The 27,911-nt window shown below is 33.0% G+C and overlaps 1 protein-coding gene across 1 annotated transcript; it reads right to left on the bottom strand.

Annotated features, from left to right (window-relative positions):
* Nucleotides 1–184: 184 nt before the first annotated feature.
* Nucleotides 185–26,381, bottom strand: LOC130622207 (uncharacterized). Its single transcript, XM_057437642.1, has 41 exons — nucleotides 26,273–26,381; nucleotides 22,467–23,043; nucleotides 19,925–19,996; nucleotides 19,510–19,581; nucleotides 18,933–19,084; nucleotides 17,895–18,113; nucleotides 17,296–17,513; nucleotides 14,057–14,165; nucleotides 13,782–13,960; nucleotides 13,482–13,610; nucleotides 13,210–13,369; nucleotides 12,963–13,124; nucleotides 12,376–12,606; nucleotides 11,215–11,505; nucleotides 10,720–11,013; nucleotides 10,292–10,585; nucleotides 9,866–10,159; nucleotides 9,431–9,721; nucleotides 8,761–9,033; nucleotides 8,501–8,671; nucleotides 7,888–8,147; nucleotides 7,447–7,635; nucleotides 6,864–6,932; nucleotides 6,660–6,780; nucleotides 6,392–6,505; nucleotides 6,231–6,306; nucleotides 6,044–6,140; nucleotides 5,912–5,958; nucleotides 5,728–5,842; nucleotides 5,348–5,460; nucleotides 4,906–5,032; nucleotides 4,405–4,558; nucleotides 4,095–4,164; nucleotides 3,889–3,958; nucleotides 3,599–3,684; nucleotides 3,296–3,425; nucleotides 2,968–3,009; nucleotides 2,636–2,704; nucleotides 1,815–2,008; nucleotides 1,388–1,655; nucleotides 185–872 (listed from the first exon to the last, which is right to left on the bottom strand). The coding sequence occupies exons 2-41, from the start codon at nucleotides 22,670–22,672 to the stop codon at nucleotides 369–371; spliced, it is 6,732 nt and encodes a 2,243-aa protein (XP_057293625.1). The 5' UTR covers nucleotides 22,673–23,043; nucleotides 26,273–26,381; the 3' UTR covers nucleotides 185–368.
* Nucleotides 26,382–27,911: the final 1,530 nt, after the last annotated feature.

Below are 27,911 nucleotides of genomic sequence, written 5' to 3'. Positions count from 1 at the left end.
TACTTCTCATAATCTACTAAAAGTATATATAAAAATAAATATTTTTGCGAATATACAAATTCAAAAAAAAAACTATTTATTAAAAGAAACGCGATGTCTAAAAAAGAGAAGTAAAAAAATGCATACGTAAGCAAGAAATGATATCTACAATTATTTAATGTATTTGTAAGTCGAGTGATAGCGGTGAATGAAGAAATCTTTTTATAGATAAAATATTTAATACAATCATTCTTACAGCCTTGGGTCTAACATTCAAAGAATAAAAAAAACGCATAAAAGTCAAGTTTTATGTCAACTTGTAAACTTAGATGTAAAATATCCACCAGAATGTCCTATAAACGGCAATATGTAGTATTAACCATGTTTTCTTATAAACTAGAATATATAGAATCTGAGTTACTGTGTAAACCGTCAGAAGGGTCTGCTTCAGCGCGAGACCTCCCTCGAAGAATCCTGACACGATTGTGATCAATATGTGGTGGTTTTTCTAAATCGAAATGCACTTCAGTTTTGGCGTACCCACGTTGAGGCTTGAACGTGGATGACCGACTGAGATCAGTTGCACCAAGTTGGCGACGGTGCGGTAATGTTTTCGAGTCTGACTCGCTGTAAATTGCTCCGTGTAATTCTCGAGGGTGTTTTTCCGTATCAAAAGCTTGTAGCTCGAATAGAATATTTGATAGTTCGGACGATAAATTCGACACGCGATCAGGATCGATACCAAAGCTCGTACGAGCTGAGTTGGTTCCGCTTCCAAGGTAGGAATCAATGTTTTTCATTTCTGATTGATTTTGTTGCAACGACATCTCGTAGTGAGGAGGTGCAGCGGGGAAATACACAGGGAGTCCTTTCTGGTCTGTTGAACTGATATGCTAAAAAAATTAAGAAAGGTAATGACAATGAAAGAATCTGAACGTCCTGAAATAAAGTAATAAATGTATTCACAAGAAACTTAAGTTGCACAACAAAAATAAAAAGTAAAAAAAAGAACTGAAAAGTTAACAAACTTTCTAACCAAAATTAAAAACCGAAACAGAAGCTATTCTCGTATTTTTTAGGGTAGCCATTATGATTTGAGGAAAAACACACCGTTCGCGCAGTAAGCTCTTCAATAAATAGGGACTGACTTTTTTGTAGAATCTTTGTTTTTTTAACTTTAAACCTGACATATTGTGTAGTTTTAGGTGAATTTTTTACAGTTTAGCTATAGTTGAATTAAGACACATGTAGTTTTTGTTAATTGAAGTTTCTTCTGTGAGAGTTTAACCGTAAAACGTCTATGTTTTCCCTCAACTGACAGTTGTACCACGTGACATTCCGACCGTGAGAATTATTATTAAAGTGTTTGCTACATAACCCCTTAAAAAATAAGAACAACTCGACTCACCGTTTCAATGCTTACAATGCTACTAGCTTTACTGTTCGATCGTTTCAAAGCTTTATGACTTCCATCAATGGAAGCTTCGTCCCAAATTTGGTGCTTCTTTCTCGGTAAGGAATTGTGTCGGCTGCTGGGTACAGAGTTTGTTCGACTTGTTGTAACATGGCCGAATGTAGGCAGGGAAGCTCCATCGACTTGGTCATCTTCTTCGTAAATTATCTCCGGTGGATCGCCATTTGCTTGTTTTGAAAGCAACGGTTTTGTTTCTGGTGAGCTATAACACGTAGAAAATTGTTTCAAATTTTAATACTTTATATGGTATATGAAACACAAGGCAAGCTGCTATTTACATTCACCTTATGGACAAACAATAAACTATCCCTTGTTGTAATTCTGGTGTAGGAAAATAAATTCTAGCGTTTAAAATATTTACCTTCCACCACCAGGACTGCCATACATCCCAGGATAAGGAGCATCCAAATCTCCTGCGTCTGAGGAAGTCTGCGTTCTGAGTTGAGGAGGAGAAGGTTTGGATGGATCACCAGAATATCGCTTTGAAGATCTTTTCACCAAATATTTTTGATCGTTTGTATCTGTACCCATCTCGTTTGTGTTGCTTGGGGAATACTATGTGAAACAAAGATATTTTTTCAAGATAAGCAGAAGGACTCTCCACCACAAACACTCCACCACGGACATCTTTTTGGTATGGTTAGAAAAAGGACGAACAAAGTCGTACCAATCGTTGGCATGAACTGTTTATAATAAATCGTAGGAAATTAACTTAAAAATCTCAAATTTCGCTGGATCTAACTTTGCAATTTGCAACTTTCTAAATTTTTCGCAGGTTTTTAATTACGCGAATTACCTGAAGTTAAAATACGCAAAAAATTGAATTATTTTATCAGCATGTTGTTTTATAAATAAAAATTATTAACCAGGACATCCTCTTAAGTTCCCGATATTATTACACCCTCTTCTAACCTAGTGTGTGTATTTAAAGCTTCTAATTAAACTACAGAAAACACAGCAACTTAGATATCAATGATATTCTTATGCTTAACACAAAACATAAGGATACCATTTGTAACGAAGTGAGATGGTCTTGATTTGAATTCATACTAAAAGCGGACACTCTACCACTGTCTTCTTTACAACTTCAAAAGGGAAACAATGGTCCAAACAAAACAGCAATTGATAAACCTTTTAGAGTTTTTTCTGACAGGTCAATATAGAAGTACACACTGTACTCACTGTAACAATTTCTTGAGTACTGTATGAAATTCTCTTCTTAGAATTTTGTCGTGAGTTGAAGTTTCCATCCTGTACAAAAATATAATTATAATTGTGATTCGTGTTCTACCTAGAATTTAAATGTCAAATGGCAACATGTCGTCAAACTTCTGTTCTAATGACAAAAATGAACTCCATTGTTTTTCTTGTACGACAAACTACTTTATAAATCTCGTGTATTTCGATTTTCAGGAAATATACAAACAGTTGTCCATCATTATTTTACTTTGCCGACGATGAAAGGAGGACCTCCATGACCTACGAAACTGCATGTTTAAGAATGATAGTCTTACCGTTCGATCTAAGAAGCAATGATAGAGTACCAAATATATTCCCTGTAACAAAGAAAATAAGATGAAATCAGAATCTTTTTCCTTTTTCTGGTAACTTATTTTCTTAAGGACAACAATGCTGAAAACGTAAATTCTCAACTAATTGTAAAAGTGAATTTCCCTAGATAAGCTGATCTAAGGATGATTTTCCTTAGAAAATTTTATCGCCCAAGTACGAAATGCTTTAACAATCAGTATAAAACAGTGTGGGTACAACAAGAAGATACGATAAGTTCTGGCACAAAATTTATCCATGTGCATTTATTCCTACACTAAACGAAAAAATCACCTCAAACGCGATGACGCCGCCAAGAATATGATGAAATAATGGATCGGTGTTGAAATGTAAAAATGCTGATGCAGCTGCCAACACTAACACGTGGATAATGATCAAGCCACCAGAACATACCAAGGCTCGTCTATAAAAAAAGACGCGTTATCGGCAAAGCAAAAAAAGCCCGGTATGTTACCGACAATACAAAACAAACTTGACATGCTACCGACAACACAAAACAAACTCAACACGCTACCGACAACTCAAAACACACTCGATGTTACCGACTGTGCATTAGGAGGTGTTGTTCGTACTAACCTTGTATGACTGATAACATTACTACTCAACAAGTCTTTATTTCGATGCATCGTGCAAGAGATAACATAATAGAGGATTACCGTGACCTTGAAATAAATAAATAAAAAGTTTTAACTGAAGCAAGAAGTTCTTATTAATTTGTTCTGATACAGGTGTTTTAAACTATGGTCTTTAGAGAAAGAGGCATCAAGAGATAATCAGAATTTTTAATACAAACAAAGAGATCTATTATCATCAGGGGTGTCTGACAAACGGAAAAATCTTCTTTTTACAGAGAACAAAAAACTTACAATGATATATAATAGACATGGTGCACCGATCAGAACGCCAACCAAATAAAACGACACGTGTAACAAACATCTAAACAAAAAATCAACAAAATTAACAAAACTAAGAAAATCAACAAAACCAGCAGTCCCATGAAAAAAGCATGGTTATATGGCTTGTCATTTTGAATTCTTAGATTCGTTTCGTAAACCGTAAAATTAAAAGCTACCTCGATTGTAGTCGAAACTTGTCTAAGTATACAAGTACGCCTGTTGCAGCTAGAATTCCGATGGGTATGCCTAAAACGATTATTGAAAGATTATGCAAGTTCTACAGTCATCTTAAAAGACGACATTAAATATCAGTTGATGTACATTGTATGTTGTTTGTATATATTTATAAACAAGACTAATAAAAAAACATGTCGTTGGGACTGTTTTACCAAAATACTTCTCCTTGTTTCCTGACGTAGCTGACACAAGAAAATTTAACGATGCATACAAAGTGGATACGAATATAATTTGCAAATAACAACTCACCCCATCCAATGAAGTAGAATAAAGTGAGATGGCCCTGCTTCTTGTCAATCACCGTTCTTGTTATCAAATACAAATGTATCGCTTCTGCAAATAGCCATCCAAAAAACGCTACACCGAACAGTTGTAGAACTCCAATCAGTGAGAAACAAAAATACTAAACAAAAAATTAACATCTAATGAAGAACAAAAATCACATAAATGAGTGAGTAGTTTAACGCCCAATTCCAATTAAGCGCCCACCTTACGCTCACCAAATTAAATAAGCGACAGGTTGCGATATTTTGAACATTTATTACGCAGTTCTTCACTTAATAATCATAACAAACAAATTCTTAAAGCAATGTGGAGAAGAGCGAACAATGAAAAGCATAGGTGTAAATTTTTTGTCGATCATAGTTCGTGTGAGACCTTGGTCAAAATCTCAACCTTTGTGCTCGCCTCCTTCTCCCTTTTCAAAAAAATTCAATGTCTTCTACGAGATAGTACACATGAGATACTTACGGAACTTAACGATAATGGAACCCACTTCATCGCAGAGATGAAGACTCCACCAGCGAAGATAACCACTCCGATCACGATAATTAACGTAAGGTTACATAAGATGCATCGCCGATCAGATCGAGAATAACTGAACAAAAAAATTGTGCCAGATAACTTTAAGTTGTAAAAGACTCATTGATAGAAGTTTTAAAGAAGAAACGAACTTCCAGAGAACATTTTTTATAATAATAGCGGATATGTGTAAAATTATGAAATTCTTGCGGACGGGTCACATTTAAATGTACTTTCCAACATTTTGTAATATGGTATTCAACAAAAAAGCTATTTTTACACAATGGAGCTTGTATAAGCAGTCCTAACAAGTAAAATACACAAAAAAGATCATAGCGATATTATCCTACGCCACCAGATTAAAAAACAAGAAAAAATGCTGCATTCTCACCTTGGACAGCAAATATGCGACATGCACACAATAAACGCTAGAAATACACACACAGCTGCACCGATTGCCGCTGACAACGAGAACGTCAGATACACAACTTTGACGACTGTTTTCTATATATGGAGAAAATAAAACATGTTAATACGTTGTACGTTCTTGCTCAGTTGTCATACATGTCCTGGCTGAGAAAGTGGCTGGAATTCTGGTTAATTTTGATTTGAGGTAAGACTTTATTTGTAGGATTTTTTGTCGTCGATCAAAAATGACGAAATTTGGACGGTTAACTTTACGTGGATAAAAAGTTTGTTTGACATAAATTTGTTCTAGAAAAGTTCTTTTCTAAAAAGTATTTCCTTTGATACGACTCAAAAAAAATTTACCTGTGGAACAATCACAGCAAAGTTGGTTAGATGGTTACATTCGCATGTTATTTGAGACGACGTCGTGGAGTTCAATGCCTGACATCCCTTGGTTGACCACTCTCCACCGTTTGGTCTGTAAATAATTATATTTGTGAGCAAATGAAGTCAGATGTAGCTGAAGAAAAAGGTAAAAACAGCTTACTTTGTGAAATCCCAATAAGAGCACAATCTCTGTTCCGGCAAAATCATCTACGAAAGAGATATGGAAAGAAAAGTTTATAAATAGTGAAACTGAAGTACAAAAATAGTAAAAAAAAACAAATACAATAACTACCTCAGGTAAAGTGAATTTTAGTTGGACAGGTTTGACCAAGGAAGTTGAGTCGCCAGATGAAAAAGAGAGTGAAGTCACTTTTGTGAGAATCTTTGGACTAAAAAAAAGTATAAATATTTAGATATTCACATCGTGGAGATTTCCGACATTTATTTCGTACAAAAACAAACAAACAAGCACTACTCACTCGTCGACGTCTTTCATTTGTGGCTGAGGAAGCAGTTTATGTAAAGTTTTGTATACAATCACCACACCAACCGAACCTGCAACACAAGGGTAGTAGAGTAGAAACAGAAGCATTTGCATGCGACGTATTTATGATACATCATTGCGAGTATATCGTCCTACCTTTAAATAGTGGATAATTTTCACTGGGTACATGAATAGAGTAGCCATTTTTGCTGTCAGAAATTTCCATTGGCTCATTTTTCATCATACTTCTAACTGGCTCAATTCTGATGTCTACGTAGGGAATGACACAAGGATACACAAAACAGTAACCAAACATTCAAAATGCAAAAGTTCATCTCTGTTTAGTCTTGATATCATAACTTTAGGCAGAGTTGCGTATCAACTTAGTTTTTATATATAAAAACAAGATCATATATCAACTCACCGACGTTGTTGTAGGAGATAACAAGTTTTTCTTGTCTATAATTTACTTCAGTTAAAACTTTTGCATTTTTTACGATGTATTCCTCCAAATATTTCATTACTAAGATAGTACCGTTCATATCCTGAGATAAAACAAGAACAAATAAGAAAAAACAAATGATAATATGATCTAGTACTGATAGATTTAAAATAAAGGTCTTAATACCTCATCAACTAAATTCCATACGTCCATCATATCTTCATTCAATATATCATCAACTATTGATACAAAAATCTGTAAAAGAAGGAAGTAATTTTAACACTATCCCTTTTAAAGTTGTACAACATATTATTGACAAATTATAAGTCAAGACTTCAGAAATGTAGAACTAAAAATGATGAGAAGCTAACGCTAAACTCGCATTCAACTGTGGAAGAAGAGATTTTCACTTTTTTCCTCTCCACGTTAGCTTGTACATTTATTGCTTAAAAGGCAATGTCAAAATTCCTAGGCTTGTTTGTATCCGACTTTTTCATTAAACCGTTCGCTCGCAAAGGCTTACAGGATTTCCGAAGACAAAACCACTATACTAAGTTACCATATGTAGATAAAGGTTTACTATATCACATAAGTGTGTACTTGCATCATTTCTGATGCAGATTTCCGCCTGATTTCAAAAACACTTTCTCAGAATATAAATACAATCCAAAATTTAGGTATTCTATGAATCTTAAAAATTAAAAGACCACAAAAGCATACAGATATAGTATGTAAGATAAAAAAAAACAGAAAAAAAATTCTGCATCACCTTTGTGCTGTTAATTTTAACTTGTCCTAATCCTGTCACATCTATAGCCACATTTAACGCCAGTATCACGTTTTTAATAGCATTCACCTTCCAACTTTGAAATGTTAACGAGGAAATATTTTTGGAAAAGTCTTTTATACGTAGCAAGTATGTTTCTTCATCCACAAGAGATTGGTTATATTCTTGCATCTAAAATAAATTAAAAAAATGAGGCTTAAATATGTATTTCACCAAAGAAAAATGAAAACTTACTACGTAAAGGGGTAACATCATAATCACTGAATTTCTCTCTAGTATATTTTCAGCTCCCTACTACACAAGCCTATTCTTAATCAGTTGGACGCCAATGTATGGGCTAATGACACTAAGTATGTCGGAGTTGGGAGTTGAAACTGTAGGCTTATGATTATAAAACCAATAATCACCACTGTGCATACTTACCAATATTTTCAGCCATATGTAGTTCAATGGAGGTGGTGTGGTTGAAACTGTTGTTTTTAGTGTTGGTGCTTCAGTTCTACCTCCAGGAGGACTAAACTCACATTTTGACTTTATCATCACATAACCTTCATCACATACACATTTGTATGAACCAATCGTATTAACACATTGCGCATTATAATCGCAAACATCAGGTTCATTATCAGTTGGTTCACCACTGCTTGCTTCGCTATCGTTACTTGTATTGCACTCATCAATATCTATTATATTGAAAGATTCATACATAGTATAATAAGGGAAGTCGAAGAAATCAACACAATTACTATTCAATGGTTTATTATCACCATGTTAAACACTCTGGTATCTGATAATCCACACAACTTTGTTTAATCTTTCTTAATGGAAAAAAATATTTCCTGACTTTTCTGTCTTAACAATTTTCCCTAGCTTATTTTGGTTTTAAGCAATTTAATGAATACAAAATTTGCAAGGAAACGGAATGATAAAGAATTGAAAATGTGGGATTCATAGATATCATTCGAACGGAACAGAAATGTGCTACGTTTTTTTTTATGCAAACTTTTTAACTATAATAAATTTAAAACCTAGTCACCTCTGCAATGTGGTACTACTCCAATCCAACTACCATTGCTAGAACATTGGAGCATACTTGATCCATTTATAAGAAAACCAGGAAGACATTGTATCTTCGCAAACTCGTCCTCAATATAAATATACTTTTCTTGGGCAACACTGTGTCCAACAACATTCAATTCACAAGTTGCTAAAAAAGAAACACAGCTTATAATTACTTTATTGCTCGTCTTTGGCATTCGCCACTAAAGTAAAAGTCTAAACTTTCTATTTAAATACCTTTCACAGATAAGGTGTACACTTCTCTCGCTTTTCCAGCTGCATTTGTAGCTTCACATGCATATCTGCCTTGATCTTGCTTTCGAATCTTACTAAAAGCTAGTCGACCAGACACACTAACAGAAATTTCATGGTCTAACTCAAAAGTATCTTTTTTTAACTTGTACCATTTAGTATCTGGTGTAGGGTCACCAGCTGTAGTGCAAATAACTTCACAAGATTGACCAACTAACATGTCGTTTTTTGATTGTGATAATGTGAGCTGTGGCATAACTAAAATTTCAAAATAATTACAGATATTATGGAATCGTGTTTGTTTCAGTAATGCTTATATGAACTTGCTGATAAAATTCAAAATAAAGAATGGCTTAATGTTTAAACAGATTAATTAAAATGTTTTCCGAAAGTGTTTTTTTACATTTCCTTTTGACTTTCTTTTTGGGAATCTTCATTAGTTCATCAAAACATCAGACCTTTAGATTTGTCATGGTTATATCAAGTAAAACTTCCCTGTAAAAATTTTGTTTTAGGCATACTAGGATTGAAACATAAGTTACCTTTCTTAAAATTATAAATGTTAAAAGACAAAAAATTCCCAACTTTTCAAAAGGTTTTTATCCTTCGATATGTATGAGCTTATCAAATTCGTTTTAGGTTGTCTAACACTTACTATGCACAATTAGATTAGCAGATGCATCTACAATCTTTCCAGGACTTTCCGATATACACGCATACTTTCCCTCGTCTTTGTTCTGAACGTTCTCAATTATCAATGAGTTTGATTCAAATTTGTAACGAGCATCTGCCAACATCTCCTTGTAACTTTTTGCAGCGGATTGTAGACCTTTAAACATCCAATACACCCTGGGTTTTGGCACACCGTCAGATATGCATTGAAATGTCGCAGTTTCACCTCGTAAAAGCGTCTGTGATTTAGGCTTCTTTGAAAATGATTGTGTTACTAGATTAAATCAAACAGAATTAAATTACCTTCATGTATAGATCGTGGTTAACAACTTAAAAACAAGTACTGATAAGAATAAAATTACAGATGCAAATGTTTAACAAAAATACATTTTTACTTCAAAAACTTATACTAACTAACCATATACATCAATATTGGCAGATCTGTTACGTTTTAGCCCTGGACTGTTCGACACACATGTATAAACACCAGATTCAGTCAGTGTAACACCAGTTATTTGAAGGCTTCCATCTTGCAAAATAGAGTATTTCTTGCTATTCATTGCATCAACTGGCTGAAATATACTTCTTGATGCACTCTTAAACTCCCAAGATATCATTGGTTCGGGTACGCCAACAGAAACACATTTTAAGGTATGATTTAAACCATATATTAACCTTTGATCTTTTGGCATCAAAACAAATTCTTGTGTAACTAAAAATGTGTTTAATAGAAGTTAAGTATAGTGAGCAAAATTAAAATGTTTGCATTACCATTGTATGTACTGCGAAATTAAAACAAGAAAAAATGCCTATTTGTGCATTTAACAGCTTGAAATGTCCATACCATAAACAGTTAATGGCGCTTTCACATTTCTGATGAGTCCTGGACTGTATGAATAACAAAGCACATCTCCCTTATCATCAATTGTGACATTTTTAACCAACAAACTTCCGTTATTCATGATCTCATATTTATATTGCATTGATTCATCAATGGAGAGTATATCATTGTATTTATTGAGCCTTACTGACCATCCAACCCGTGGTTTCGGATCACCTTCTAATATGCAACTGAAGATAGCATTGTTTCCATACAAAACATGAGCAGCTGTTGGGACAGTTGTAAAGTTTTGTGTCACTGAAATAAACATTGTATTATGGTAAAGAATTTGTTCCTTCGTTAAACAAATTAAAGCAAAAGAAAAAGAAAATCACATATTTTACATGTTTTTTTAACAGGGTCAGACTAACAAAAACTTGACAGGAACTTACCATAAACAGTTAACATAGCAGAGACATTCCTCTTCAAGCCAGGACTTGTTGAATAACATACATAAGTAGTTTGGTCGTTATAGTCAACATTGTAAATAACTAAGGTACCGTTAGGAAAAATCTTATACTTCTTTTCATCAGAATATGATATAGGCTTGTATTCCAATGTTAAGTTATCATGCAGATGCCATGTTATCTTTGGTTTAGGTATTCCTTTTGAAACGCAAGAGAATGTTGCCTTTTTTCCATAAACAACACTTTGGTCAGACGGTTTTGTGTGAAACCATTGGATTGCTAAAATGAAATTAAAAAAGTTTTTTTAGAGTTACATAATTATATATAAATACTAGAAAACACAATTTGAGCCTTGGCATAAACAGTGCAATAAAGTAAAAGTTTAGTTAAAGCTTAACGTTTCAAATGCTAGTCATAGATTGGAAAACTCAGTATTTCATTAAAAATGTTCTTACAAAAATGAGAGTCAAAGACACTTACGGTTAACAACAACTTCATATTCTTTTGCAGCTGATCCTTCTGAGTTCCATGCATTGCAAGTATAAATACCACGATCACTCCAAGTAATATTTGGAAATGATAAAATGCTATGGTCATTCTTGGTAGCCAATCCAAAAGTGATTGTTTGTTCTGAATTTCCTATTTTTTTTGTCCATCTGTATACAGCATATGGGTCTGCGTGAGCTTTACAGGCTGCACTCACCGGTTTAAATAAGTCTGTTTGAATAAATGACTTCTTTTTTTCAAAGTACGGGGGAAAGGCGGAAACTCCTATAAGATTCAAGATACAGCCAAAAATCAAAAACGTATCCATAATTGTGCTTATATACACATAACTTTTTCCTTTGTTTGTGTTATGTACTTCTAAACATCTCCCTTGTTTTGAGTTAACTTGTTAATATAAGGAATAAAAGTTTACATGTTTTTAAAGACACATGTTATTTGTTTTGTAAACATGTGGAAGCCATCTATTATGTGAAATTGCTTTTATATACAGAAAAACAGGACTAAGCTCTTAAGATTTATTTTGATAAGTAAAAGAACTAAAAATTGTTATTATTGTTTTAAATCATGTACAAAACCTGGTTATAACTTCATTAAAACATAATCAAGAAAGTTGTTGTTGTTGTAAATAAAATTCTAATATTTGATTGTCAAAAAAGGGGGTAGAGATAATCCCATTAGCAGGAGTTTATTTACAGTGTAGGGGTAAGATCAAGTTTTGCTTATCCTAATTCCCTTAAAAGAAAAGTTTCATAAAAAAAAGAAAAAAAAACCTTTCCTACCACAACACAAAACGAACATTGTTGTTAGGCACCACATTTTTATTCAAACAATAAGAAAAACAGCAGGAAGAAACATTATATTTCAACATAATGAGGCTAATTGAAGAGGTAGTAATGTAAATACATTGAAAATTAGTTCGCTTTAATTAGAACAACAACAAAAGAGGATAAAGCTGCTATCCATTTATGTATTAAATATTCATTACATAAGAAAAAAACCCAGCACGATAAAACTTAAAATCAGATTTAAATTAAAATGTATTAAATGTCAAAATCATTGATTAAAAAAACAAATATTAACACCAAAGTTCAAAAAAAGACATGTAAATGAAAAAATTAATCAACACTGACTAACCATCTCTAGACATCTGCAATATTGTAAAGCCTCCTTTTAAGCAGAACTTCCATTTTGTATATAATTGTCCTGTACTTTCATCCTCGGTTAGGCTTGCACAATATCCGTTCAAATCTTTGATTAAAAATGATTCACCTGCTGGATGTCGGACTTTTTGAAACATTAAATTTGGCGATGTACAAGTCTTATTTAAAACAAAAGCGGATTGGCTATTCACATTTAAGCACAACCCTAAAACAAAAACAATAAAATATATGTAAAGTCTGGATTCATGTAGGAATAGTACAAATGTGGTTTCCACTTATGACTATTTCATTATTTTTTCAAGCTCTGACATACAAGGTCTTTATTCTTCTTGGTTTATGAATAGTGTTTATCAGTCAGAGCAGTTCAATTTTTAAGCTTGCAAACTAACAGTTGACTAACCGATATTTTATTAAAAGAAAAAAAAGATGCAATTAAAAAACAGTTTATGCTTATGGGGCTTAATTGTTATTTCTAATTTTATTTTTCAATTCCAGGACTTTATAGCAAAGTCCTAGCTTTGAAGCTTTTATACAGTATATAATACACATACAAAACTGTACCTGTTTTGGTGTGTATCAATCTTCTGTGATAGTATATAAACATAAAATCAGATCCAGTACAAGTTGATTTTTTCATGAGATGGTATTCTTCCTTTTTAGTTGCGAAATCAGCTGTTAAACATTTGTTTTCAGGGGATTTCTTGATTATATGTGATGTAATGTCTAAAGGAAAAAACAGTAAAACAGATTATTCATTCAGGAGTTCAAAAATTTTTTAAATATGAAATTTGTTACAACGTATATATACCATTATCACAGCCATATAATTCTATCCTCATGCAGATCTTGTGTTCCAAAATACTATCGTCGTTCCATGAAAGAGGATGTACTTTAACATAGCGAGCTCGGAAACGTGGTTGAAACCAATGTGTTACTACTGTGTTTGAATCCTGGTTACCAGCTAGTGTCTAAAATATCAAAAAATAATTGAGTTAACAAATAATCAAGACAGCAAATTTGCAATTTTTAAATTAACATACATGTTTTTAATTTTGCTTTCTCAAAAAAAAAAATATTTACCTTTTTCTTTCCTAATTCATGATATCCATGGTAAGATACACCAGTAATTGAGTATTTTATTTTGTAGGAAACTACCCAATCCTTGTTCTCCTTGTGACCTTGTGTTGAAATTCCACTTAGAGTCATTGTCTAAAAAACAATGTACTCCATACATTAGCCCTATATAGCCTGAGGGTTGTTAAACCTGTTGCCAATATGACTTTGAATTTGCTATTTTCCAGTATATTTTATATATATAAAACAAATATACAAAAAACAACTGTTTTAATACAAACACTATAATAAAAAAAGACCACATACCTTTCCTAAATCTACCCGCAAGTATTGTGATAAGTCTTGTGTAGATGCACACCATCCTGAATACGAAAGACTGTTCAATCGTGCATGGCTTGGAATGAAATATTTACCAGCATGAGAGGAAGCTGAAATGCTTGAATTTGGTACATGGTTGCTTTGCATACCAAGAGGTAATGTGCAGGCTAAACAAAAAAGAAATTTAAAATTAGGAATAAATCAATATTTTTATATATACAAAATATACCTTAGTTAATGGAATTTACAAAGTTTATACACACCTGGAAATGGTTGCTTCGACTTATCAATCAAATCTAATTCAAGAGTCTGGTGGGTCTTACACAAGCTGCAGGTTAAGCACATATCTTCTTTAATTATTTGCTTACTTGCCTAAAAAAATATTTCATAAAGTCAGTAAGAAAAGTTTTAAAAACACATGTTAAAATTTTATTTTTAATTTATAAAGTAGCACGAAGCTTTTTGTAACTGAGTTACATTTTCAAGTGATAAAAATATCCTAAGCTAAAAACCTTTATACAAAATATCTACAATAAAATAATGTTCTACCCAAGGAAATACAAGTAAAAATCATGGACAAGCGAAACAAAAGAAAGAAAATGTGTAAAAATAAAATAAAAGAAACAAAAACTAATTGCCCACGGAAATAGAGAATAAAAACAGGCGATTGTGTAGATAAAAAGCTATGTAAATCCATTCCTAAATTACAAAAGTGATTTGGTCTCTTTTTGATCATTCAAGAGGGCCTTATGGGAACAAATGAAAAATGCCTCCAAATTCTTTCTTTTTCTAGTGTCTCTTGGCGCCTTAGACAAAATGGACCAATTAAAGGCGTGATCGGGATTTCTGACTAAGTGCTTAGAAGGTTCGGATTTCTCACTGTTGGAGTTATGTTCTTTCCATCTCACAATAGCATTTCTCATTGTTTCTCCTATGTAGATAGTGTTACACGTCACGCATTCTCCGTTGTAAATGACTTTGCTATGGTGGTTAACTTTATCCTTTAATGGGAAAAGAGACCTGACTTTAGTAGTTTTCCACGTATAAAGTTCCCATTATTAATCTGTCATCAACCAAAAACTTGAATGTTGATTGTTTGAAGTATGGTCTCCACCACAGTTACATTAATAAGAACAAGTAAGTGAAGAAAGATATAGCAGTCGAATTTAAGTCCCTCGCAGAAAAAGTAGATGTTTATGTCGAACAAGAAAGGAATTATTCCATGAATACTTGAGAAAGACGACTAATGAATTTGCCAGAAAAGTCCAATTTGCAAAAGATGACACATTCAATTCTTGTAAGAATTTACGGAGCAATTCAAACATTACCATACTATCTGGAGACAAAGATACAAGTGTCATTATTATGGACAAGACAGCATACCAACAGAAGGTTCAAACTATGATCGATGAAGGCATACAACAAGAAAAATATGTACAATCAGAAGATACTATCATCAAAGACCTTGAAAGTTTTCAAAGTTTTTTGTATCACAACTTCAAAGATCACCCTGACTACAAAACCATGAGACTTTCCAGTAATCAACCAGCACGCTTCTTCACCACTGCAAAGACACATATATTCGATAATTTCAATGACATTAACTTGACTGATTTAAAATTGCGTCCCATTATCGACCAAACAGGATATTGTTACTACGCAGCAAGTAAAGGTATTGCATCATATCTATCGCCACTTGCAGATAACGAGTTTTTCATCAAGGACACACAAAAGTTTCCTCAATAGTTAGATAGCCTTCCTCCTTTACAACCAGACGAGGAAGACGTGAGTTATGATGTTGAGTCATTATTTACAAGTGTACCTGTGGGAGAAACCATTGATTACATTTGCCAGAAGATATACGACGACAAACAACTACAACCTATTGCGTCTCGATCAATTTTCAAGAAACTGTTGTATAAACTCACTACAGCGTGCATATTTACAGCAAACGGCAATTTGTACAAACAAATCGATGGTGTCACCATGGGTGGCCCATTATCGGTTGTATTCACAGGTTGTTTCATGAACAAAATTGAAAGAGAAATAGTAGTTCGAAGAAATCCTAAATATTATAAAACGATATGTTGATGACACCTATCACCGCCGTAAGAAAGGAGTACCAGACGAACTCTTTGAAGCTCTTAACACTTACCATCCCAATATCAAGCTGACCATAGAAGAGAATCCGTCTAAGTTCCTCGATACCCAGATTTCAAGAAATGAGAACGGCACTTATACATATAGTGTGTATAACAAAGAGTCAAAGTTACCCTTCCATTGGTCATCTAAAGTTCCCACACAATACAAACGTAGTATAATCAAAGGTGAACTCCACAGAGCCGAAAGAATCGGAAGTTCTTTCAATCTTGAGCTCCAAAGAATCCGCAAAAAGTTCAAAGCTGTAGGTTATCCGGTTCGTTTTATTGAAGCTCAAATAAACGCTTTCAAGCCTAATCTGTCTGACGAAATGATAATCCCAGACTGGTTGTTCAAAGAAGATAAAAAGAAAGTTTTTATCCAAATACCATTCTGTCCCAAGAATAAGGCGTCAATTAGAAAAGTTGCCAAAAACATAGAATCGTTTACGAATGGGGAAGTCAGAGTTGTTTATACGTGGAAAACTACTAAAGTCAGGTCTCTTTTCCCATTAAAGGATAAATTAACCACCATAGCAAAGTCATTTACAAGGGAGAATGCGCGACGTGTAACACTATCTACATAGGAGAAACAATGAGAAATGCTATTGTGAGATGGAAAGAACATAACTCCAACAGTGAGAAATCCGAACCTTCTAAGCACTTAGTCGGAAATCCCGATCACGCCTTTAATTGGTCCATTTTGTCTAAGGCGCCAAGAGACACTAGAAAAAGAAAGATTTTGGAGGCATTTTTCATTTGTTCCAATAAGGCCCTTTTGAATGAATAAAAAGAGACCAAATCACTTTTGTAATTTAGGAATGGAGTTACATAGCTTTTTATCTACACAATCGCCTGTTTTTATTCTCTGTTCCCTTGGGCAATTAGTTTTTGTTTCTTTTATTTTATTTTTACACATGGTGATTTTGCACATTTTCTTTCTTTTGTTTCGATTGTCCATGATTTTTACTTGTATTCCCTTGGGTAGAACATTTTAATTAAATCAATTAATTATTTTATTGTATATATTTTGTATAAAGGTTTTTAGCTTAGGATATTTTTATCACTTGAAAATGTAACTCAGTTACGAAAAGCTTCGTGCTACTTTATAAATTAAAAATAAAATTTTAACATGTGTTTTTAAAACTTTTCTTATTTATTTGTTGGCTGATTTATCATAATAAAGTCAGTACTTTCGTCAAACTAGAGGATTAATGAAGGTTGTGTTTAATTCATTTAATATAATAATATGATTACAAAAAAATTCTTGTTACAAGAAGTTCACTCCACCCCTTTAGTGCAGGCTAGTTTACATAGGAGTGCACAAGTATTACCTATCACGAAACTTAATATGTATTGCTAACCTTTAACTGAAAATGTGTTCCACGTAGGTCAACTCTGGACATACCACCAATGCAATTACTAGTCCCGCATATTGAAGGTTGACCATAACTTACGTACTTATGTGATGCAAATGTAGTATCTGTAGCAATAACTTTTAATGAATTTAGTTCAACACGCACTCTATGAAAGTATGATGTTGTGTTTTCCTTGGGAAAATTTGCAAGTGTCTTCTTCAAAGCTAAAGGAAAAAAACATTCATAAAAAGTAATAATAAAGCACAAAAAAAACTAGAACAGGCAGAATTTTTCGCGTTTTTTAAAGCATGCTATCAATAACGAAAATAAGCATTGCAGAATACTATTGGATGCAATATTTTGTAAATGAATGTGTATTTATGCAAATTCAAAATTAGTGTTCACATTCTAGTACTGTGCACCAAACACCTTCATCTACTCCACAATATGATTATTGCTCATATGGAAGAAATACCTAATAGGATGCTGAAAACACCTAAAGTGCTTTTTGTACCCAGTTGACCTTATTTAATAAGGTTATTGTTATAAAAAAAATTAGAAATTAGTATTATATATATATTATATATAATCATGTTACGACATACCTGCATCAGAGTGGTAGTTACATTTGTCATCCATTATGATTGTCACAAAATTATTATGCATACCAGATGGTAAAGTTAAATACTCTTTTGGTTTTTCTGATTCCATTTCATAGCAAAATATTGAAGTATCAGTTTCTGAATTATCGCGTCCATAAACACGAACAGTGTATTCTCCATCTGTGACTGTATTGGTAAGCTTTTTTATACTGAGACAATCAACTACAAAGTAGATTGAGTTTATATTGAAGTTGTGTATAGATAAATTTCCAATGCTTACAAAAGTGATTTTTTAGACACAAAATATGTACTAAGTAGCTACTGGAATTATATAATTATTATATTTTTTTACACAAACTATAGTATTCTTGCTGTCTGACCGAGAAAGACTTGGCAGGAGGTTATAAGGACAGACTTGATACAGAGGAAGTTGAGTTTAGATCTAACATAGTCTAGATCAGATTGGAAGAGGGTCATTAATATACCCCGTCCAACCCATGCTAGCATGGAAAACGGACGTTAAGCCGAGAATGATGATGATGATGATTTATCTTGCACTACTATAGTCTGTTGTCTTTATATCAAGCTACCAACAGAAATGTATGCACAAGTTCATTGTTCTTAATGACAAATTAATACATTATGATGCACAAAAAGTTATCTATATATATAGCTAGCTAGATACATAGCTAACTATTTGTTTGTTTGGAGCTGTTTCCATACTCTACTTGCCACAGAATTGTCCAACTTCATATGGATGTCAAATTTTCCACAGAAGGTTTGTAAAGCTACCGTGACATCAGCATAGCTTAGCTATCTACCTAGCTAGTAGTTACAGGTATAAAGGATTGGAATGCAAGTGCAAGTACATTGAATAACATTTGATCCAGCTAGCTACTATAAAGCTAGATAGCTAGCTTTATGATTTGAAGTTTCCAGGCTAGCTGGCTGGGTTAAAAATATACATTTCTATTAGGTTCTTTTTACGACAAATTAAGTACGTATGTTACTTTGTTGTGTATTAATATTCAGTTATTTTACCTGATAAATCTTCCAAAGTAAGATCAGATATCAGCTTTCCACGCAAAGGTCTTGGAGAAAAACATTTTCCATCGAAACTACTAAGTCTTTTAGTATATTTAACCAACCACCACAGTGTCCAATCACAAAACAGCTTATTACGACTTAGATCTCTGCAAAATCAAGAAAAAAGATAGGATTTTTTTTCAGAAAAAAAAAAACATTTCCTTTTAGAAAAATTAGATTTCACTTTCGATTTCCAACAACAACACGACAAGGATTTTAACAAAATGCGGACTTCGGACACCGCACCCTACGGGGGTCCTCTCTTTCAAGAACCCTAGGACCACTTGTAAAAAACTTTACATTTTACCACAATAGAATTCTGATTCAACTTTTCCTTTTATTAAAATTTTAATAATATCAAGATGGTAACAAGATGATAACATTTTAACACTTTCTGGAAACTTTAAACGGGTCTTATCTGAAAAATGTGTTTGCTAAAAAAGAAGGTTTATTTTGAACACTCGAGCCGTTAATTTTAGGGGTGTTACATGAAAAAGAAAAATACAAAAAATGTTACTACACATTTACTTACAGCTTTTTCAAAGTTTTTATCTTTTCAAATACTGATTCTGAAATTCCTGCTATATCATTACCACTTAAATCTCTGTAATATAAAAAAGGTAAAATTTATTAAAACTTTTTATAAAAACTTCGTTTTTTATTTATTTTGGATCAAAACTAACACCAGACACACATGCCTTGATCATTTTATTTAAAGCTGGATTTACATATACTTCAAGTATCTCGCGATATGCTTGATCGCAGATTACATCGCAGATTTAGAACTCTCCTCTTCTCTTTAGCATTTAAAAAGCTGTGCACCAACTTTGTCCAAAGGCTCTTCTACGCCTTGATTGTCAGAAAAGCCGTGGAGACAAGGTTGTTCTTACACGCGTGTCACACAGGAAAGAAATTAAAAAAATTGAAATAAAATACACACTCCTTACAAAGTTTGCAGCGAGTCCAATCCAGTGAAAGCTTCGTCGTTAATTGAAGAAATGCTGTTACCATTAAGCAGTCTAAAAATAAGCGGGCACCTCATGCAGCGGACACATTTAATGATGTGGCGATTTAAATTATTAAAGACGTACGTGATCAGGCAGTTAAAATAAATCTATGCATTAATTATGCTTGAATGTTCTGAAATTGTGAGAAAGTTTGTAGCCACTCCCGTGGATAAGAACTGTTGGAAAAGGTTATAAGGTTAGAATGTTCAAAATAATGTTCAAAAGAAAGATTTCAAAAAATTACAAAAACATCGAGAAATAACACTTGGAAAAAATCTGTTCAAATTAATTAGGCGGACGTTTTCAAGACTTTTCATTGAATTGAATTGGCCACTAAAGGTCGAATCCTTTGTGTTCGCGACTTTCAGTATACGCTCTGATCAAAAACCTTAGTTCACTCTGACGTGAAGTGTTTACATGAATATCTAGCACCGATTATAAAGTTGATAGACGTGAAATGCATTCCGAAGTGAGTTTCACTTCGCCCGAAACAGTAGCAACCTATGTGAAATGTTCCGTGATGTACATCGCGGACCAAAGTAATCTCTGAATTTGTTTTACTTTTGTAAACTGTTGTATATTTAAGCCGCCTTTATTCAAGACTAGTCGTTAGCTTGTGAAAAACCAACGAAGATCCGCCCGTTGCATAGTTTTAAGATTTCGTATCGTACGTCGTTTAGCGTGACCCAATTTTAGCAGACAGATTTCATGTTTTCCTTGCGCTGCTCTTAAACCTGTCTGTGTCGAGGGCCACCGTAAAAAAGGCCGATGAATTATGTTGATATTTAAAACCAGTGTTCTATGTTTAGCTTTGGCTATGTCATCAAACACTTGACAAAAATGTCATTACATCAAGTTACGAGACAAATCGGATACAATCTTCATGTGACATGTCACAGATATGCACACCTGATCTCTTTGACGTCACATCATTATAAAAAAATATCAGAAATACTATATAGAGTCCTAGCACGCATCATAATGAAGCGGCTTTTATTTCAGAAAATTTATTATTTCTGTATTTTGACTTTGTTTCAATTTCCCTTCTTTTACTTGAGACATTCATGTGAGTGAAATTCAAGCCTTATATTTCCACTGGAAGCAATAATCAATGATACTGTATCGCTAAAAGTTGCCAATCGAAATTCTCAAAATCAGTCCCACTCGAAATATTCTGCCTAGTGGAAACAAGCCATTAGTTTGTAGTTAAAAGTACTATTTTAAGTAGTTATTTCTACTTCTCAAGGTTTTAATTTGACATACGTTGCCAGTGTCCTTCATAAACGAATTTGCACATTTAATTGTGTAGTGTTACTTTAGTAAAAAAAAAATTTCTGAGTCTGCCTAACATCTCTACTTGTTAAATATTTGTTTCTAGCAGTAGTGACGTTTTTTGTAACGAAAGCTATCCCTAGAAATCTCGTATGTCGTCACAGAAAAATTTTTTAAAGCAAATAACATAAAAACCGCAATCTTTCGTGTATTATTTTCGGAACAACATCGTCTGAATCATAGATTAAAAACTCTTAGCTTTTAACCCGCATAAATAAATACAATCAAATTGAAAAAAAAATGTGTTTACGTCCGCACAAATTAATTCTGAAAAAATTTGTTACTTATGTTGATAGTTTAGCTGCCGCCATTATAAAAAGCCTGTCATGCGCATTGTACCGTAATTATTCGATTTTAGCGCACGATTATCCTTAGTTAGTAAGTCCGTGAAAAATTCACGTCACAACAAATTAGATTAAAAGATTGCTATTTCGTGTATCCGTAGAATAACATATTTCCCGCGCGCACAAAACACAGAATACGGTTGTCAATATAAGAGACGACTATACTTATTTCGGGAGTGTGTTTAGGACAGAGCTCACAAGCAATGAATGGAGCTTGTGATAATAACTAGGAGGGTGACGTTCCATGATCAATATTTTTGTTTACTGCTGCATTTTTAATGTGACGAATATCACTCGCTATCTTTCGTTCATTTTCATAGCCAGTATGTTCTCGGGAATTTTTTTTTCTTTTTTGAAAGCCGAGACGACGCAAAGAACAGGACAGAAATTGTCCTGGGAACGATGTTGTCGTTATTGGTAAAATGCCTTTATTATATGTTTTAAAATCAAAACGGTGCACTGTTTTTGTATACCTAATGACAGGAGAAGGGGGGGGGGGGGGGGGGGGGGAGAGAGAGGTTTGTAAATCGAAGGGTTACAGTAGTTAAAATCCAAATGCCATGCCTATATGTACAATTTAAAAAAAGTTTTTTCTACTAAATCTAACAAAGGAAGGAAGCGCTTACGTGAATTGTCAAAAAAAAAATGTATTTATAAAAACATTATGTTCAATCTGACCACAATTATGCTTATTAAGATATAATAGCGAGGATGATTAAAGTAATTCTTTTGTTTATATGTGGTTTGGAGAACAATAAGCTTGCTAGCTCTCTGTGCTTGAACATAATAACTAATTTTGTACTTACAATTCTGATGTTAAAATCGGTAAATTCTTCGGTATCGTAGTAAATCCCAAATTTGAACAATCAACTCGGTACACGTATCCGCCGCCGTTCTTCAGTTGTAACCATTCGCTCTGACAGTCGCTTATATCCAGACCAGCAGAGTATGGTTGAAAAAATAGCAGCGCAGTGGCAAATAGTAACATATGTCTGTTTCTTGCTCCACCCATAATGAATAAACAATAACTATAAGCTAACTCAATATATATGCTCTTGATATAACTTTATATACGCATTTCTTCTTGGCTTTGTTGAATTGTGTTTTTATTAACAAATTTTATTTCCTTCTTTCGATACTTTTTTTCCTTGTAAGACTTAACTGTCATGTCTCCCCTTGCGTTGAAACTTTTCGGCTGTCTCGGCGATCTTCTACAACTTTTATGTATAATTTTCTGAAACAACTTCTCTACCTTTAGCCACAGTTTAACGACGTGATAAAAACGAGTGAATATTTAACAGATGATACAAAGTAACTCGACACTGTTTGGTTGTTTATATATGTATTGATAACCAATCTTTCCTGTAGTAATATTTAGTACATCTAAATGAAAATATTGTATAAAAATTATGCACAATACCTTTTTTCTAAGATGTCCGTTGAAAAGTATACTTTCAAAAAAAAAAGATAAATTTTAAATTAAATCTCAACTTTTTAATCTATGGCTTAAAATAACATTGTGGAAATGCTTTGAAGTAATTGAAGTTTATCGGCTCTTCCCCGTAGAGAGGATTTCCTTGGTTTGTTATTGTGTGGTTAAGACGAAAGCAAACACACGATTGTTATATTTACACAGCGAGTCTTCTTGCTAAAAACACTTTCTTATTTTTGTATCTGGAATAAATAGTGTTAGTTGAGAAACCAAGTTCCAGGCCTTAAAGTGATCTTTCTCTTGTAAGGTAACCTTTCCATGCACAAATTTCCATCGTAATAAAACCTGTGAACGGATGTTCTCATTGTTATACCCATTCACCGATTTCTGGAATAACATAAAAATTTCAACAGCTGGTATAATCAATTTTCTTTTTCTTCTTCCTTTCATACCATGTTCCCTAAAGAAATTTTAGTATATATATTATCTGCGGTGGAGTTTTTGTGTACTATCGCTTATAATACATCTTTTATTTGCTGCCCTAGTGATGTTACCGGAATTTAACGATTTTACTCTCCACCGCAGAGATTACTTTAACATAATTTGCTCTACCGTGGAATTCCTTATCCTGTTATCACATTTCAAATATAAATAAATAAATTTCATTGCAACTCACTAGTTTCCAAACCATTCTCGTTCCCAGAGCTCTAGGTGTATATCAAAGAGGTCTGGCATCGAGAGGGTATTCAGACCTAATCAGTTTAGTTTTAAGTTCCTATAAACTTCGTCTCCAAGTCAGATTTCCCGTTAATTGCAAGAAATGCGAGGTCAGATTAGAGGTGTCTGTGAAATATTAAAGAAAGTCAAAAGGTAAATTTGGTCGAATTGACTAAGAAAACATTTTTAGGGTATAAAACAGAGGCAAAACTTTTTAGTGTAATATGCGTAAAGTAATTACTTCCGAACTATTTATCCTTAGGTCTATGTTTGTTTTTGTACGTGCGTCCACCGTCATAGGAGTGGAGTTGGATCTACCTTAAAAATGTAAACAAAAAGCATCTGCAACACTTAATAGGTTTCATATTGGTTTTGGATAGTGTTTCTACAATTTCTTGAGTATTGTTTTACGTCATTCTAAGAGTTCAAAGGGGGTAAAAGCGGATACTTAGAACGAAAGCGTTTTTACTTTTTTTTTCTAGGAATATGTCAACATTTTTTCTTCTAAAAAAAGTGCAATGTATAAAAAAATGTACAAAAAGTATAACATGCGAAGTTGAGATGTATTTTGTTAAAAAATAAAGTTGTGTTTGTCCATGGATTATCATTGTATCTACTTTATTTTCCCCTCGTCAGCATATAAGTATAAAAACAACAAAAAGCTATCCAAAAACAGTAGTATATCAACAACCAACTTTGTACAACATAACTGAAATTAATATATCAAAGATCCGAGAAGTGTTTATACCTGTTAAAAAGGGTAAACTTTCAGTATGACGAAACGTCCTTGTAGCTAACAGATAGGATAAAAATCTTTTACCCCTTAAAGAGTTGAATGACTAATTTAACTGTCAGATGGCGGACAGAAAAGGAAAAACTTTATTCAATAAAAACATTGAAGATAAAATGTTTTATTCAGCGCCATATTTATATTTTAAAGGTTTCTAACGTACTGTAATTGTGGTTATCGATAGGTTGTAAATTATTCAACCCCTACTATTTCTCGTGTTATGCTGTCCAAATGGAAGTTTCGTTTTAAAACGGTATGTGAAAATCTACTCCCACCGAAAACGTTGTTCTGCCTGTAATAATCAACCTCGTCTCCAGGGCTCTTCTACGCCTATGATATTCTGACGAAACTATAGAGCGTTGTGTAATAATATTAGTTTTGAAAAATTAAAATAAACTAAATGCTAACTGTGAAAAATATTTGCAGTTTCATTCCGTTTGTATAATGGTTCATGTTATTTACGAAATACGATCTCTAACCGCGAAACAATTTTTTAACAACAACAAGCTGCTTGTTGTTAAGACATTACGTCACTACCAATGTGAATATAAAGGCCGGGAAATAAGGTTTAGACAAGCACGTCACATTTTGTAATTTCTTATACTACACCCTCGCCTGCAGGGATTTCTTGATTTTTATGATGTCTTCTCTCATTTTAAAAAAGCAAAAATCCTTGGGGACGAGGTTGCATCAATTTAAGTCTATTGTTAATCAGAACTCACTTTCTCTTGTCCCGTGTCCATTCTCTTCTCCAGGGTTCTTCTACGCCTAAGATGATCCTGCATCCGGAATAAAGTAATTTGTGAAATCACTGATGACGCTGGCCAGGAAGTCTTTTTCCTAGTTGTTTTGTTGGGTTCTTTCGCATATTATATTTTTAGATCAAAGGAAATTTATCTTTGGAAGTCCTTTTAGACCACATAATAAGCGGTAGATTTTATGAAACTTGCTTAAAAAAAAAAATAAAGAAACAGCTATTCTTATATTCAAATTATTTATTGTCCTATTAATTTTTATTTACTTTCCTTACAAAAAAATTTTAGTCTAACCTGTCCAACCATTTTTGCAATTTCTTCTCAAAATCTTTTTTTTAACTGCGCGAGTGACAAGTTTAAATTTTTTTATTTTATTTATTTTTCATTAAACATTAATTGTTCTTTTAATTTGTTATACAGTGTTAAAAATCAGAATGGTTAAATTCAATAATTTGCGTGATGTCATTGGTTTATTAATACGTTTTCACATCACTATTGAGGTTTTCAAATCTTCAGTATAGGTCAGTGATGAAATAGTTTGAATATTATGCAAGAGTCATTGTCCCCAGAGCATATTATTTTATTTTAGATGAAAAATTAACATCCCTGAAAAAAAGAGATTGGGGTAGTTTTGGGTGAGGGAGGGGGACAATATTTTTTAATAAGAGCAACTTTTCATAAATACACAAATATACTGCATAAGGGTTTTCTTCAGTTTATCCCTCGTTTTTTTATACATAGACAAACACGAACAAAAAAACAAACAACAAAAAACAACAACAAAAACAAACAAACAAAAACCCAACTCCATTTCCACCATTTTAACTCAAAAAAACGAGAAAGAAAGACTAAAATAGCAATAAAAAGTAAAATGACTGTTGTATTTATAATGTGCACAACTAAAGAATAAAAAATTACCTTACTATCTTAATCTATCGAAGAGCAAAGATAACCAGTTAAAAGAACAAATTATAAACATGCAAACCAACACTTGAAAGGGCGTCTACGCAGATACCTTAAACGTTGTTTTCAGTTTTTTCTTCTATCTTTTTATCTCTCTTCAAAATATCCAAACATTGTTTTAGGAAACACATGTGTTTTTATTTTATTGTTTTTGAAGAACTTCATCTTAAATGCTTTCTTTTGTTAATTTAGTTTCTTTTTTTTATATATATATACTAAGTTTAGTAAATTATTTAAATGTTTATTTTTCCAATATTTTTTATTCTTTATGTAAACTAAAAACATGCGGGCTCAAATTTTTTTCTTCACACACTTACCTAATTTTTTTCAATTTTTTATGTGTATTTAAACCAGTCAGTCTAACCTATATAAAAAATGGGTAAGTCGCGAAGCATATGAATATGAGAATTTCAACGTCGTATTTTTAACGTCGTAGTTGTACAACGTCGCTCCCACAACCAGATATTAAGAAGATAAAAGATGCCATGGAGACGAGCTTGGGTAGTTTTAATTTCGAAAAGTCCATTTTTAATAACAAAACTATTGTTCGACATGTCTTAGTTTTATCTCGATGCTGAAATCTTTAACCATATTGCTTCTTCCCGATTACAAGCCCTTGTTAGAATTTTTTGAAAAATACACCTCCCTTTTTTATTATAATAAACTACAACTACTAACATAAATTTGTTGAGACAAATTAGAAAATTTCAAAGTTCGTCCTGACAAATAGTTATATGATCATTTCCATATCAGATTTACGCAATTTGAACTTATCAATGGTGACAGCGAACTGACGATATTTGATGATTCGGTAAGATCCCAAATCTTAAAATGTGGTAATTGTGGCTGACGTCAGCGTCGTATTTTTTCTTAAATGTCGGGGACTGGCGCAATTTAAACGTTGCCTATCTAACCTACTCATCTAAAAAAGTAGCACTACTGCAGTCTACTGGTTACGGAGAATTTGCAAGTTGACGGTGTGTCCAAACTGTGTAAAATGGTTGAAAAAGTGACATTGTATCATTATTTTAGCAGACATGCAGGCATGATTGGCCTAAACATATATGACATTTTGTTACATGGCTATAAATTTCGATTAGTACCTGTATGTTTCTCATACAATTGTAGTAATTTGTAATTAAGTTTATAATAACGTATTTTTAAACCAGTTGGACGAATATCAAGAATGAATGGCACACTTTTCTGTTACATATTAAACCTTTGGTGGACGATATTTTGACCAAAGTTTAAGAATATGTCATATATCACGGCAGCGCTGTGTTGACGTGATAAAAATCTCGATTCAAGACTAAACAGGTAAACAAGAAAGCTTGCCAGCTTCAACACTCATATTGTTTCTAAAACTCACCCAACATACTAGTCATTCCTTAACGACAGCTAAGTGGGATGTATGACATAGTGACTGACATCAGCCTTCTACTTACCTCTGCTATTTTAATGTATGTACGGAATATTTACTTTTGCTAACTGTAAAAAAATCTATGTTTGCACTTTTGTGTCTAGAACTTTTTATCTGTAATTTTAATCTAGTTGTATGTAATTTTTTTTGGTGGAAAGAACAAAAACTAAATGA

This window comes from Hydractinia symbiolongicarpus, chromosome 12 (genome assembly GCF_029227915.1).
Source record: "Hydractinia symbiolongicarpus strain clone_291-10 chromosome 12, HSymV2.1, whole genome shotgun sequence".
In the NCBI taxonomy this organism is placed as follows: Eukaryota; Metazoa; Cnidaria; class Hydrozoa; order Anthoathecata; family Hydractiniidae; genus Hydractinia; species Hydractinia symbiolongicarpus.
Note: the sequence above shows the minus strand (reverse complement) of the source record. Positions and strands in the feature narration are given on the sequence as shown.